Source organism: Myxocyprinus asiaticus, chromosome 11, assembly GCF_019703515.2.
Source record: "Myxocyprinus asiaticus isolate MX2 ecotype Aquarium Trade chromosome 11, UBuf_Myxa_2, whole genome shotgun sequence".
NCBI lineage: Eukaryota > Metazoa > Chordata > Actinopteri > Cypriniformes > Catostomidae > Myxocyprinus > Myxocyprinus asiaticus.
Window position 1 is genome coordinate 35799418 of NC_059354.1, and position 13658 is coordinate 35813075.

General features: G+C 35.0%; 1 protein-coding gene across 1 annotated transcript; it reads left to right on the forward strand.

Moving 5' to 3' along the window:
• Window positions 1-616: 616 nt before the first annotated feature.
• On the forward strand, window positions 617-10129 carry LOC127448099 (short stature homeobox protein-like). The gene is made up of 6 exons (XM_051710393.1): window positions 617-962; window positions 2562-2770; window positions 5350-5407; window positions 5616-5704; window positions 7490-7705; window positions 7997-10129. The coding sequence occupies exons 1-6, from the start codon at window positions 710-712 to the stop codon at window positions 8084-8086; spliced, it is 915 nt and encodes a 304-aa protein (XP_051566353.1). The 5' UTR covers window positions 617-709; the 3' UTR covers window positions 8087-10129.
• The last annotated feature ends 3529 nt before the right edge of the window (window positions 10130-13658 follow it).

The following is a 13658-nucleotide window of genomic DNA, read 5'->3' on the forward strand; positions in this document are numbered from 1 at the left end:
CAACCGTGCGAAAGCGGCCAATTTAAATCCATCTAAACTAGCAAATTTTTCATAATCCTAAAAAATCCTGGATAATATGATGGACTATATATATATATATATATATATATATTAATCTAAAATTCTATTTCATGTTCACTATGGATATGCAAAGAAAATAAACCACTCAAATAAATCTGGCGATGAAAATATTTAAATATAGAGTAGAAATCGGATGACCCTGTGCCAGTTGCACACTATTTTCTCTCGAATATTTTCTCTTACTTTCACCAGCATTATTCACTATCCATATTAACGGCAATATATTAGAAGTGGGGGGAAAATCTGATAATGCCATGCTGTAATATTCATATCCTCTAATTGCGTCAATGGAATCATCACAGATAAGTTTCCACTTCCAATTGACCACACATCACTGTAGGAATCCTAATGAATTATAATGCAATTAACGGGACTCCATCCAGTGCAGCATTGACTTGAAGAAAAGCCGCTGAAAGTTAAATTCAGAACCGCCTGTAATGACTCCAGACATGATGGCGATGGGGGCCGGGCTGATGTGGCCGTGTATAAATAGTGTGATCTGAAAAACACAGACATAACAGCAGGAGTGATCTAAACCTTCTCCACGCCAATATATCGCCGCTTTCACTGTTGAGCAGACAAAAAGAGTCGCGTTAGGGTAATTTTAAAGTGGATTTTGTAATCAGCCATGGAAGAACTCACGGCGTTCGTGTCGAAATCCTTCGATCAGAAAACCAAGGAGAGCAGCAAGGAAAGCATCACGTACAGGGAAGTTTTGGAGAGTGGTTTAGCCCGAGCCAGAGAGCTTGGAAACTCGGAGACCAGCCTTCAGGAGATTACCGAAACCAGCAACAACCATTGTCCGGTACACCTTTACAAGGAGCAAGTAGAGCTGGAAAAGGAGAAATTGAAGGAGTTTAACGTGACAAGGGCTACTGACGGTGAGTTACAGTTATGCAAAGTGTTGTGTGTTCCGTTCCAGACGTGTCTAAAATTAGGCGTGTGAAATTATTGTTCGCGCAAGTCGGACTGTGCATTTGGCGTTGTAGATATATCAACAAAAGCTGAATACGTGTATGCCGAGATTATCTTCATGACTTTATACAATGATTTCGATCTTCTGAAGAGGCTAACAAGCATGTGCGTGTGGAGAAATTCAGCTCTATTCAGCTGATGCAATGGGCACTTGTTCGTTGTTCTATGCGCCGAATGTAGACATGCTTTCTTTTGTAAAATAAGAGAAATACACGATGGGTAATTGTAACGCAATAAATGCACAAGAGTAGGCTTGTAATTAAGTCAGTACAATCAAAACAATAGGCCCAGGTCTTGCAACCTGACGACCTATCAATTTTTCTTGTTGAATTGCCAGGAAATGAGTAAAGACACTTATTTAGTCTTTATTCACACAAAACATCCAAAAGATGTGTTTATCACGAACCATGGCCCATATCATCTCGAAAGACAGATTTAAATTAGCCTATAATAGTTTTACTTTAGAAACTGTGAGAAGGAAGTTTTACGCTCGTCTTTCTCCTCTGGCTTTAACCATAGCAGGCCCATGAAAAAAAAATTTTTTTATTTTTTATTTGTATTAATTTTTTTGTTGTTGTAAAACAGCAACTTAATAATAATAATAATAATAATAATAATAATAATAATAATAATAAATATTAATATTAATAATAATAATTCATTGTTGCACATTAAATGCAATTGATAGTGTAGCATATATTATGAAATAACAAAGATCAATGTAATGCAGTGAGACAAAACTTTGAAGATTTAAATTTGGCTTCCAAAACTTGCATAGCATGTAACATAGTTACTTATAATTCTGTTATAAGTAGGCCTAACTATAATGGGTTTATAATGGGTTCAGCGCCATTATTTTTTTATAATTTTGTCCTATATATTTTTAGGGGCTCTTTGTAAACTTCTCATGTCACTTACTAACTTAAAATGTAATTTTAGAAACAGGTACATTAATATCTAAATTCTTCATCTATGGCGATTGAATCTAGGAGTCTGAAAATTGAATTTTAGCTATAAAAATGTCCGAACTTTTGTTTCATTGTTAAAGACAAGTCAGTTTTATTTGTATTATGCGTTTAACAATAAATGTACTTAAAAAAAAAAAAAAAAAAAAAAAAAAAAAAAAATTAAGGTCTTCATTTTATTATAGGCCTACATCCCAAATTTATATATATATATATATATATATATATATATATATATATATATATATATATATATATATATATATATAAAAATTTAATTCGACCTATGAATGAAGTTTTAATTTTTCAGCAAAGCTTATGAAACAATGTTCTGTGCTCACCCTGTATTTACGTTGTTAAAGTTACATTTTTCGTATCAGTCGCATTGTGTAGTTTTATTTAGTTAATGATCCAGTTTAATTGATAGAGTTTAGATACATCTGAGCCTTAATGTAATTGCTTTTAATAACCCGAGCGATCAATGCAATAGAACGCTTTGTACGAAAGACTTTGTTGATGTGTTGATGTGTTTTCACATAGGAATTTATGACTGCAAAGACAAAAAGGAGGATGTGAAATCAGAGGACGAGGACGCACAGAGTAAACTGAAGCAGAGACGGAGCAGGACAAATTTTACCTTGGAGCAGCTGAATGAACTGGAGCGGTTATTTGATGAAACGCATTACCCGGACGCCTTCATGCGGGAGGAGTTGAGTCAGAGGTTGGGGCTGTCTGAGGCCCGTGTACAGGTAAGCTCGAATTCTTATACATATTCCATATAGGATTTTTTTTTTTTTTCTGTTTAAACTGAAAATACAAAGACGTTTGTTATTACATTCTAATAAGGATTTTAAAACAATTTAGAAAAAAGAAAAAAAAAGAGAGAGACAAAAATTAACTTTAAAATATTATCACAAAAACATATTAATCATTTGACAACACTGGCAAAGGGAATGTAGGCTTAATTAATTAACGAATGTATTATAGTATTTTTTTTAGTGGCAATTAAAACAATTGGATGCAAGCTGGAGGTCCTGTGTGTAACAAGTTTTTCATTGTTTTGCGTACTTCGTTTTGATTGAGTTTAAAATGGGCACATATGTGAAAATACAGCAATAACCTTACATAGCCTACCTTACCCTATCAGTGCAGCATAATAGAGAAATTAATTTCCACGGAATTTCAAATGTTATTCATGTGTTTTTACTGTTACCCTTATAATTAATGTTGCCTTTAGCAGTATAGTGGGCCTGTGATAACCGGGTGTTGTGGGGTTTATGGCTATAGGCCTCGAGTTAATTTTGATGGTAATAACTTAGTCTACAAACGTTTTGTTTGTTTGTTTTTTAATTAATGGGACAAATCTATTTACGAGTTATTGTTAAAACACTCTTAAGACAATTTGTTATAAAAATAAAATAAAATAAAATAAAAACTTGCAAAGGAAAAAATGAATATAACAAATAGTGCAAATTGCAAGTCTGAGTAGGCCTGTTTTCCTTCTACACGGTTTGCTTTGGCTAGATTAAATAAGTATATCATGCAATATGATTTAGAAACAAATTGGGACAGCTGTTGGTCTATTCACTCATACACAAATAATTTTTGTCATCTTCCGATTTAAGTGTGTTCAGTGGATATGAAATCGCCCTTTTAGTTCTTGCAGCAGCAGATATTCAAAGGACAACTTGCTTATGTGCTGCAGAAAGATCTAACCACATCATTAAAATTAATGAAGAGATTGAACCGCTGCTGCAGGGGATACCTTCTTATGTCACTCACCTCATTTTCTCCAACCTTACCTTTGTAATATCTCCCATTGGCTTGATATACTGTTCCTATAAAAATGTATTAGGAATAATTCAATTCTGCCCTAACTCCTACAGTGTTAGACATACCCCGCGTTACACAATTTAATGGGAAAGTAAGTAACACTGTTTGCCAGTGCGACAAGCACGACATATTTAATGTTTCAGAGGCGGAGGCGAAATCAGATTAAAAAGCAGACCAAAGAATGGGTCAGATCGCAAGAGCTGTGATTTGATGTAACAGAAAAATGCACATTAGGTTAAAAAAGCATCCCTCCGATTTTAAAGGAGAGAGGACAGTGGATGCATTACAACAGCATTTTATGAATTTTAAATTGCGCAGAAAATTCAGATGGAAAACGCTAGACGTGAGAAAGCCGATATTAACCTGTTACTATAGTGTTCTGTAGAAACCCCCCACAGACCAGCTGTCAAGAATCTAATTGAAAGTTATGAGACCTCAGTGAGGAGAAGGCAGTAATTCAATTACGACTAATATCTTTCGGTTTTTTGGTGCAGGGCTAAATTAAATGTCATTATTCACTGTCTCTAATAAAAATCAAAAGGAAATCAGATTAGGGTATTTGTGAACCGCATCATTGAGTGGTCCTTAATGAAGAAATAACTGTCGAAACCAGTGTAGCTTGCTTTGCCTATAGCTTACTGCTGGATAATTACAATCGATCAAATAAAAGAAAAATGATTCATTCATTTGGCGTACAAAAAAAGTTGCGTCTTTAATAATAGGATAATAATAATAATAATAATAATAATAATAATAATAATAATAACAATACAATATTTCATATTGAGAAAATGCGTCTTACAAAGCACAAATTGACAAGATCCTTTGCTATAAATTTTTAATAAGCGAGTCTGTATTTTTACTTGAGTATTTTAAAACAGCAGCGCTAATACCCTTGCCTAATTTGCTGCCCAGAGCAGGTAATAATGGAAAGCTGTTGGTTAGGCTACATTAAAATTCACATTGTTGAAAATTCATTTGTCACCTTTAGTGTTTAAGCAGCATCCTATTTGCTTCAGCAGATTGACTAAAAGTCAATTGGATAAGACAGTTCATATATCAAATTGTGAGTTAGCAAGATGATACTTTGACAAAGGGCACAGATTTGCTAAAGTTAAAAACAGTATTTCATTTACGAAACAAAACGTATCCATTTAGACCCAGTCAAAAAAAATACACATTAAAACTGTGTAAAAGGCAAACACTTATATATCAATATTAAACAAGGACTGTGGAACAGTGAATAACAGAACTCGCTTTTCCAATTGAAGCGTCTTATAATTAATGAGGTTAGAACAATTGTCGGAGGCTTTTTCTTTTTTCTTTTTTTTCTTTTTTTTTTTTAATGCTGGCTGGAGGAGCTATTTCAATATAAGAACTTACCACACGTGTGTAATTTACCCTAATATATCAATAATCATGTCATAAATAGTCGATTGAGGATAAGATGAAGATACCGTTATTAAAATGGTTCATTTTTGTTTATGTATTTTAGGTATGGTTTCAGAACAGAAGGGCGAAATGCCGAAAACAGGAAAATCAAATGCACAAAGGTAAAAAGCTCCGAATAATCTTTTATTAAACAGTTACAAAACTTGGTACGAGAAGCTCAGCTCAGTGAAGCATTTCATTTTAATTTCTGACTCATTAGATTTAAAACTGCATACTGTAGTTCAGCTGGCAGAGACATTGGCACTAGTCTTTCCATGAAACAAAAACAATATGACAAATGTTGCTAATTTATTATTTTGCTCTTTTCAGGCGTGATTTTGGGCACTGCGAGTCACCTGGACGCATGCAGGGTCGCTCCTTACGTGAATATGGGCGCACTAAGAATGCCATTTCAACAGGTAGGAAAATAACCTATAAACTGAACCAAAACTGTTTCATACCGGTATAGCCTGCTTTGTGCTTTTTAACTGTTGCATTTCAGCAATATACCACGTTAAGTACAGATAGCGCCATATTGAATTTTTGACGGGAATGAAAACGAGGCTGCAGTCTTTTCAATGGGTTCTACTACTGTTGTTTAAAGTGGTGTTAATCGTATAGCATTGAAAAATAATTAAATAAACAGTAGGCTAATCAAAACTATTTAGAAAAAGTAAGACCTTTATACAGCTTTACAGTTTATAGCTTTCATGCTTTTGAAAAGATTGTAACTCAATCCCACACACCTCATTCCCGTCAAAATTAAATATGGCGCTACTCTGAATAAGGTCTAGTTTAGTCGCTTTTCCCCACGATATTTCCGACCTAAAGTCGTGGCCGACAGATGTTTAGGCTTTGACCAAATATCTGTTTTGACGCTGGTCTGGATACATTGCGCGAAGTGTGCGCCCCAGAGGGGGTGTCGAACTCAAACGACCCTTTCACCTCCAGGTCACGATGAGAGATGAGTGAGATTAGAGAGACCGAGAGACATTTAATTTGGTGTCCGTTTCAGAGGCGGTGGTGAAGAACTGTCTGACGAGAGTATCGCCAGACGAGAGAGCAGCCATAATTAAGCTAATAGCACAGCGAGGGGAAGACAGATAAAAGAGATCATGAAAGAGAGAAATAACGCACTGATAGTTATTGGCACTGAGTGGCACTGAGCAGCATTGGCAGAGCAGAGGCGTGAGGACTGCATACTGAACATCACAAATGTCCACCACCTGTTGTTCTGACTGCCCCTGTAGAAGCACTACACAGTCCAATTTGACTGATCTATGGAAACGCTGGAGCAATAGGCTGCTTTAATTTTTATGAATATATTCACACAGAGTTAATTAAAATATGTGCCAAATATGAAGCAAGCAGGCCTGTGGTTAGAAATTGTGAGCACCAAAGCAATTCAGATGAGACAGGCTGTATTCATACCTTATTATTATTTTCCAAAAATAACAGACTACCAAGTCTGACATTATTTATCCTCTTTTCAAAGTAATCTCCCCATGCTTAGCATGCTAGTGGAAAACAGAAAAAGAAACACTGGTAAAACATTCTTTCCCTGTGTCAAAAACTTGTGCAGCTTGTCAGATGTTGTATTTTAGTTGGACTGCAAAATGTAAAGCTTTGAAATATTTATGATCTCTGTGCAGTGTAGGATACATGAGAAGAATACTAAAAAAGAAAATAAAAAAATAAGTCAGCGCATGTCTAATTTTTACCTCATCTTACTGAAATAATTGCTAAGAATCTGCAACCTGATATTTTATGCTGCCTGCTTACATCTTTTCCCCCCTAGGAAATATCATAATAAATATTTATATATATGAGAATGAATATTTTGGGTGCAAAATTGTTTATTTATGCCATTGAATATATAATTAAGATTACATGATGTTGCAGCTTTTAAAGCTTGTATGGAAAGTTTCTATATGGATCAAACTAATATGCTGAGATTTTCAACTGATGGAACTTCTTTGACTATTAGGCCGTCTGAGCACACTGCATAATTCAGCTCAAGATCAGATGAAAAAGAATGCACTGAGTGAGCTGGCACTGAACTATTTTCTCTGAAAACATACAGTTAGTAATAACGGCAGGGGGAAACTTAACAGTGTCCGAGCTTGAAACCAGATCCCTGGCACTCCTCGAGCTGACCCCACGGCTGGTGACTAACTCTGTGTTTGTTTTTGCTCGACCCGTAGGTCCAAGCTCAGTTACAGTTGGAGGGGGTTGGAACACACTCCCATCCTCACCTGCACCCACACCTCGCAGCCCACGCTCCCTATCTGATGTTCCCGCCCCCACCCTTTGGATTACCAATCGCATCGCTGGCAGACTCGGCCTCTGCAGCAGCCGCCGTGGTAGCGGCTGCCAAGAGCAATAGCAAGAACTCCAGCATCGCTGACCTGCGACTCAAGGCAAGAAAACACGCCGAGGCGCTGGGACTCTGACCCCCAAGGGTTTCTCTGCTGCTCTGAACTGATAATTGCTTCTAACACAAGACTAAGCCTGTGAAAAAGCCGTGACACTCACAGTTAAAACAAACAAAATAAAAACAAAAGAGAAAAAAGTGTACTGACGAGGGGTGTAAGGGGAGAGAATGAGAGAAAAAAAGTCACAAAAAAAAAAAAAACAGCTGCCAAAACAAACCACTTGTAGAAAAAGGTAATTAAATACCAATGAATCACCTTTTACTTTTCACCCAACAGGCAGGACTTCTTGGAGGCCACTGGCTCAGCCCTTTCCAGGCACAGATCACAGCCCCAGGACCATACAAAAATGTCTGGATGTCTGTCTGAAAACCAGCGTTTAGGAGAGAAGACTTTAAAAAAGCAAAGGCAGACACAGAGTGAGGCTAGAGGTTGAACAAGTGCGTTTTATGGACAGACAATGAAACTTTGGAATTTCAACCTCAGAGAGAAAAGAAAGAGACGGCCATATTTGCCTCCTACCACTGTGCCACTGCCTAGTGCACATGTTCATTCAAAGGATAGACCTTTTGGGGCTGGCCTCCATTGTAACTGACATACATCTGTGTTGATCACTACCATGATAACCCTCCACTACAATTCATATCTAAAGCCATTATTTGCATTTTTTTATTTCTTTTCATTCTGCTGTGGACAAAGACTGGAAACAGCAATAACATCAATGGTACAATCGCCTGGTTTTTAGTGGAATACTTATTATGATTATTTCTGTTTTGGGAGGAATTGTTAAGTTGCTGTTATTTCCTCTGGGCATGTGTATGGACTTTAGCTTTCATTCTCATATTTTATGTGCTCTCTTTTTTATGTGATGTGTCCTGGAATAGAAGTGAACCTTGCTTTTGCACTTCAGGTCTTGTATCAAGGTGTTTATGATCCTTAATGCAAGAAATACTACTTTTATTTAAGGGGGAAACTATTGAACTAATTTGGCTCTCATTTCAATGAAATACATTGAAGTGACTTTTTTGTTTTCAAAAGCAGAAACAGTAACTGCAATTTTGTAATTTAAAATGTTATGGTACATCAGTTTAACTGAAATGCAATTATGTGCAGTTAAGTGCAATACTGTAAATACTGAAAACTGAATATAGCGGTTGATGTTTGCTAACTAAACAAATTGATTTTAAGTTGTTGGGACTTTTGGCACTGACGTTGATGTGTTCTTTGCCACAAACACATCTTTCAAAGCTGTGTAAAGGATAATTTGCTATCTCATTTGCAATGTGCCATGACTCCCCGAGGTTTAATGGTATTCAAATATAGTTTTGTACATGTGCATTTAAAGAGATATTGATTTCACCCTAAGGCAGACAAGAAAATTCATTTCACGCAGTACAAATATAATTCAAATGCTCTAGGTTCACGGGTCATAAGTGTGTGGTTTCAGTATTAAAAAATCTTCCACCAAAGACAACAATTTGATGACAGTAATAGAGGTAGAATTCTTTTATTTAATGCTCCGAAATAATTTACAGTATTACATACGATTCAGCAACTGCACCCACAGCCTTTTTTTTCCCCTTCATATAAACAAGAAGCTTGTTATTATATGGTTTCCTGAAAAATATCAACTTGAGTATAATATGCTCAAGAATTTGTTACCAAGGGAACAAAAATAGTATTATTTCCATGACCATACTATGAAAAATATTGCCAGTTTGGACATCAATTGCCTTTGAATTAGTAGATCCTGGCCAGGTCTACCTCTAACAATATTGTGGGATGTTTTTCGTTGTTTTCCACCATTACCGTTGTTTAGTAATGTTTTTGTTTCTTTAATTGAAGTCATAGGTGCTTTTATTTATTATTTTATCTGAAAGTTTATAAATGTTAAATAGTCAAATTTCAAGTGTACATATTTACATGGCTTTGCATTTATTTTTATATATTTTTTAAATGTTCACATTTGCAACAGTTTTAAGCAAACGTGTGACTGCAGTGCATTTGTTTGACGAAAATGTAGCGTGTTTGAGTTTACAAACATTTCAGGGATGGTGGATGAAACCATAATACTTTTGAATATGATTTGTTTTGAGATTTTCTTGATGCTCCAAGGAATTTGTTGTATCCCATCTTATTGCATAATGCAAGCATGCCAAACATGATTCGCCATTGAGGTTTTTTCTTCTGTTGTTTCACAAAAAAGAATGTACATCTTGTACAAGTAATCTATCAATAAAAGTTATAAATATTTGTAATAGAGTTTGTAACCCTTTGTGGCCCTCAGAAATTTTATGAATAAAGGTTGTTTTGGTTCAGACAACTTCCAGAAAAATAAGTACTGGTTATCTGTAAACAGGATTTAATGAGAAATGCACAAATTTGACAATATATTATTATGAAACAGTTACATTTCAGTCTTTATAGAGGAGCCACATTTTATTAACCTTGTTATAAGACATGCTGAAATAAATCTGAAAAGAAAATAATTTTTCATTTTAACTGAGAACTATTTGCTATCTTGAGAATAGTATCATATTTATTGAATATCTATTACAGAATCCAGCATCCTTCTCTCTTAAAGCATTAGCTGGATCTTGATTGTCTCCGTCCCAATGGCTTAGATGTGAATAATTGTTGTGAGAACAAGCATATGAGGTGCAATATGCAGTTGTACCCTCCCTATTTCTAAATGAACATTACAGCCACATCTGACACACTGAGATTAGCGAGCATTTTTGGATGGCTTGTTGCATCTGGAAACCCAAATCCAGATGTGTGTACACAAAGTAATTACAGCAGGCAAAATAGTGGCTTTTTGTCTAAATCGCATGAAGAAATTAGTTTAAATGGCGTCCTGTTGAGCAAGTACCCCCTAAAAGGTCGAAGCACGTTTAATTTGTAGCTTAGCACTCATACATCAAGATGTAGTGATATAGGCAGAGGCTGATACCCCACATTTAGGCACTGACCTCTAGCTGGTGTCTGCTGGACAGAGCAGCATATAACAGTTTCCTTTTCATGTGCTGTAATAATTGGCAACATAGTACCGCCATCAATCAAGCCACACCAAGTTTCTTTTTTTTATCATGCACAAACACACAAAGATATTTATATTGGCCGCAGTCACAAATAAAGGAAAAAAACTAAAGGCAAGCAATTGGCCTATGAAAAAGGCTTAATTAAAGCTAAGCAAACTGTTTTAATTAAATCAAATGTAATTGCTCTCAGTAAAACTGACTTGCATGTTATTGCAGCCATATGGCTGGTGCAACAACTGACAATACCAAAGTTGATGTACCATTATATTTTCTTCAAAATTTAATTTTAAAAGAATGACTAACAATAGTTCATCAAAGAACTGGCATATCAAGAAACAAATCTCAGAAAATACTTCACATTTAAAGGTACATTTGAAGTTAAAGCTTACCATCCAACCACGCACCTCTTAAGAACTGTTGAATTAGGTTATCTAAAAGTTTATTATCTATAATGAATGATTTATAATGATCTATAAAATTAACTATTTTTTAATGAGAATATTAACTACAAACACACCACGCTATGTTCACAGCATAAAGTTCCAGCCATTCTTCCTTTTTGGGAGCCTTTTATATATCAAAACAAGTGAAGTACTAAATACTTTTACATGCATGTGAGTTGTATCATACTATTAAAGACCAACCAAACTACATTTACTTACTTATGCAAGTATACTACAATTTGCCCTTGTGAAGGAAAAGAAATGTATACCCATCAAGTTTTTCAATCTTTTCAGCGTAGTTCTAAAGACGAAAAAGGAAGTAGGTGTAAGAGGTGTTTGGAATTCTGGTTTGAGAAGTTCTGAATTTCTGGGCCAGGTCTTAAGGAGCTTGAGTGCATTTTTAAAGATATATAAAATCAGTCTTTGACATCCTCTTTCATCGGGAGCAGAAGACTGGGTTTCAGTGACTGGAAAACATAAATCTGTCTTCCACAGAAAGCATTCTCCTGTATTGCAAAATTAATGAGAGTGTTTAAAGTAAGGAACCTGGTTTAAGAAATTTTTAAAATGCTTACACATTTACAAGTTGCACTGAATTCAAGCAGAAAAACAGCTATGGCATTGGGATGTTGCCACAAAAACACAAGATACACTGCCACTTCTGGGGTGCAACTTCAATAGTGAGTTTAGAAATGCTACATGTACAAACTCAAGGTATCAAGAATAAATATTGTATATAGAGAGATTATAATCTATTGATTTGATGGACAAAAAAATAAAAATAAAATAAAAATAAAAATAAAATAAAAAATCTAATCTAATCTGAGAAGTTTGTAGTCATTTGTTTATTTCTAATGTTAATTACAAATTTTTAAGAAAAACACTGGATAACTTCCCTGATCACCTGTGTGTACAATTATACTTAAAATGAAGATGTGACTTGAATAAAGTTGGGATATTCTTATTGACAAAAAAGAAAAAGAAAAAAAGAAAAGAAAACCATGCTATAAAGTTATAAAAACAACAGATACACAGCCCAGACACAGTCAGCATGGATTAAGTCATAATATTGATTTGATCATGACTATTTAAAGTAAAACTGAAGATTTAAAAACAAAGGTTTGCAGCAATTTGTCGATCTGAGGCCATTTTGGTTTTTCGGGCCATTAAATCTCAACCAGTCAGCTTGCTGTTTTCTTGGACAGGTATTGCTTTCTTTCTCAAATCTGTTGCATTTTGAAGTATCAAAACGAAACCTTACAGGACCTGTATCTAACAGAATAGTAAAGTAGCAAGACTCTTCTTTAAGTGCTATTTCTCTTTCAGTATAAAAGTTACAATTCAAAATCTGTTAGCTTCCACTTTGAGAGACAAGTAACAGTACCTTGGTGGTGGTTTACCTGTATGAAGTGTGATACCATTTGAAAGGTTCAAGAGATTGATCTTCTCAAATCTTTGTTAAAAGTGGTCAGAGAGGTCAATGCTTCTGTAGAAGAGACAAAATATTACAATTTACCATAAATTAGGAATCTAAACACTGTAAAATCCTTGTTAAAAGCTGCCTTTTTTTATATAAAGTAGTTTATCTATAACAGGGCACTTAAAACCTAATTCTGTTTTTTCTTCATGTTGCTGTTGTTGTTTTTTTTGTTTTTTTTTGTGGTTATTTTTAAAGTGACCATTGCTTGTTTTGCTGGTTAATACAGAAACATATATTATAAGTCAGCTGTAGTACAAGTCTGCATTGATCCTAATATTCCACAACAATGAAAACAGTTTCTTGTTACTTTCAGAGAAAAGTGTTTCCTGTTTGTCCCAATTCTCACAAAAAAAAAACTAACCCTGATGGTTTAAATGGGTTGTTGTATATATTTTGTGAAAGCTTTTATTGTTTAAATTGCATTATGCCTTTGGTTAGACATAACTAAAATGTATTGATTCTGAGATCATGCCCTTCCAGACAGAAAATGAGATAAAACCAAACATTTATCTCTTTTTAAGACTGTTAACATCCTTTTTCATGTTGATTATTGTAAAATATTATACTTGCTGAATGCTGACATTAACTGAGAGCCAATTTTAGGATAATAACTCTAAAGCTTATGTTAAGATCTATACACAAGAATATTATAGGAATATTATGATTGAAATCTTTGCTGACCCTAGTCATGCCCAGCCCTGTTGTACTGTTACGGCCAGTGGCCAATGTTGGTTTTTATTTCTGGTAACAAGAGGCAATAAACACAAACAATCAAATAGATTCTTTCTGCCATTCCCATGGCTTTCAGATATTCTTTACTAGTGAATGGCTGGTGACAGAGTGAAAGTCTTTGCTACAGATTGTGATCCTCCTTCTTTCTGGTGAGAATCAAAGTTGGATGGTTCAGAGACAATGGAGTTTTCAATGCCCTTAGTCTATCTCCCTCTATTGCGAGATAAAACCAGTTAATGCTTTTC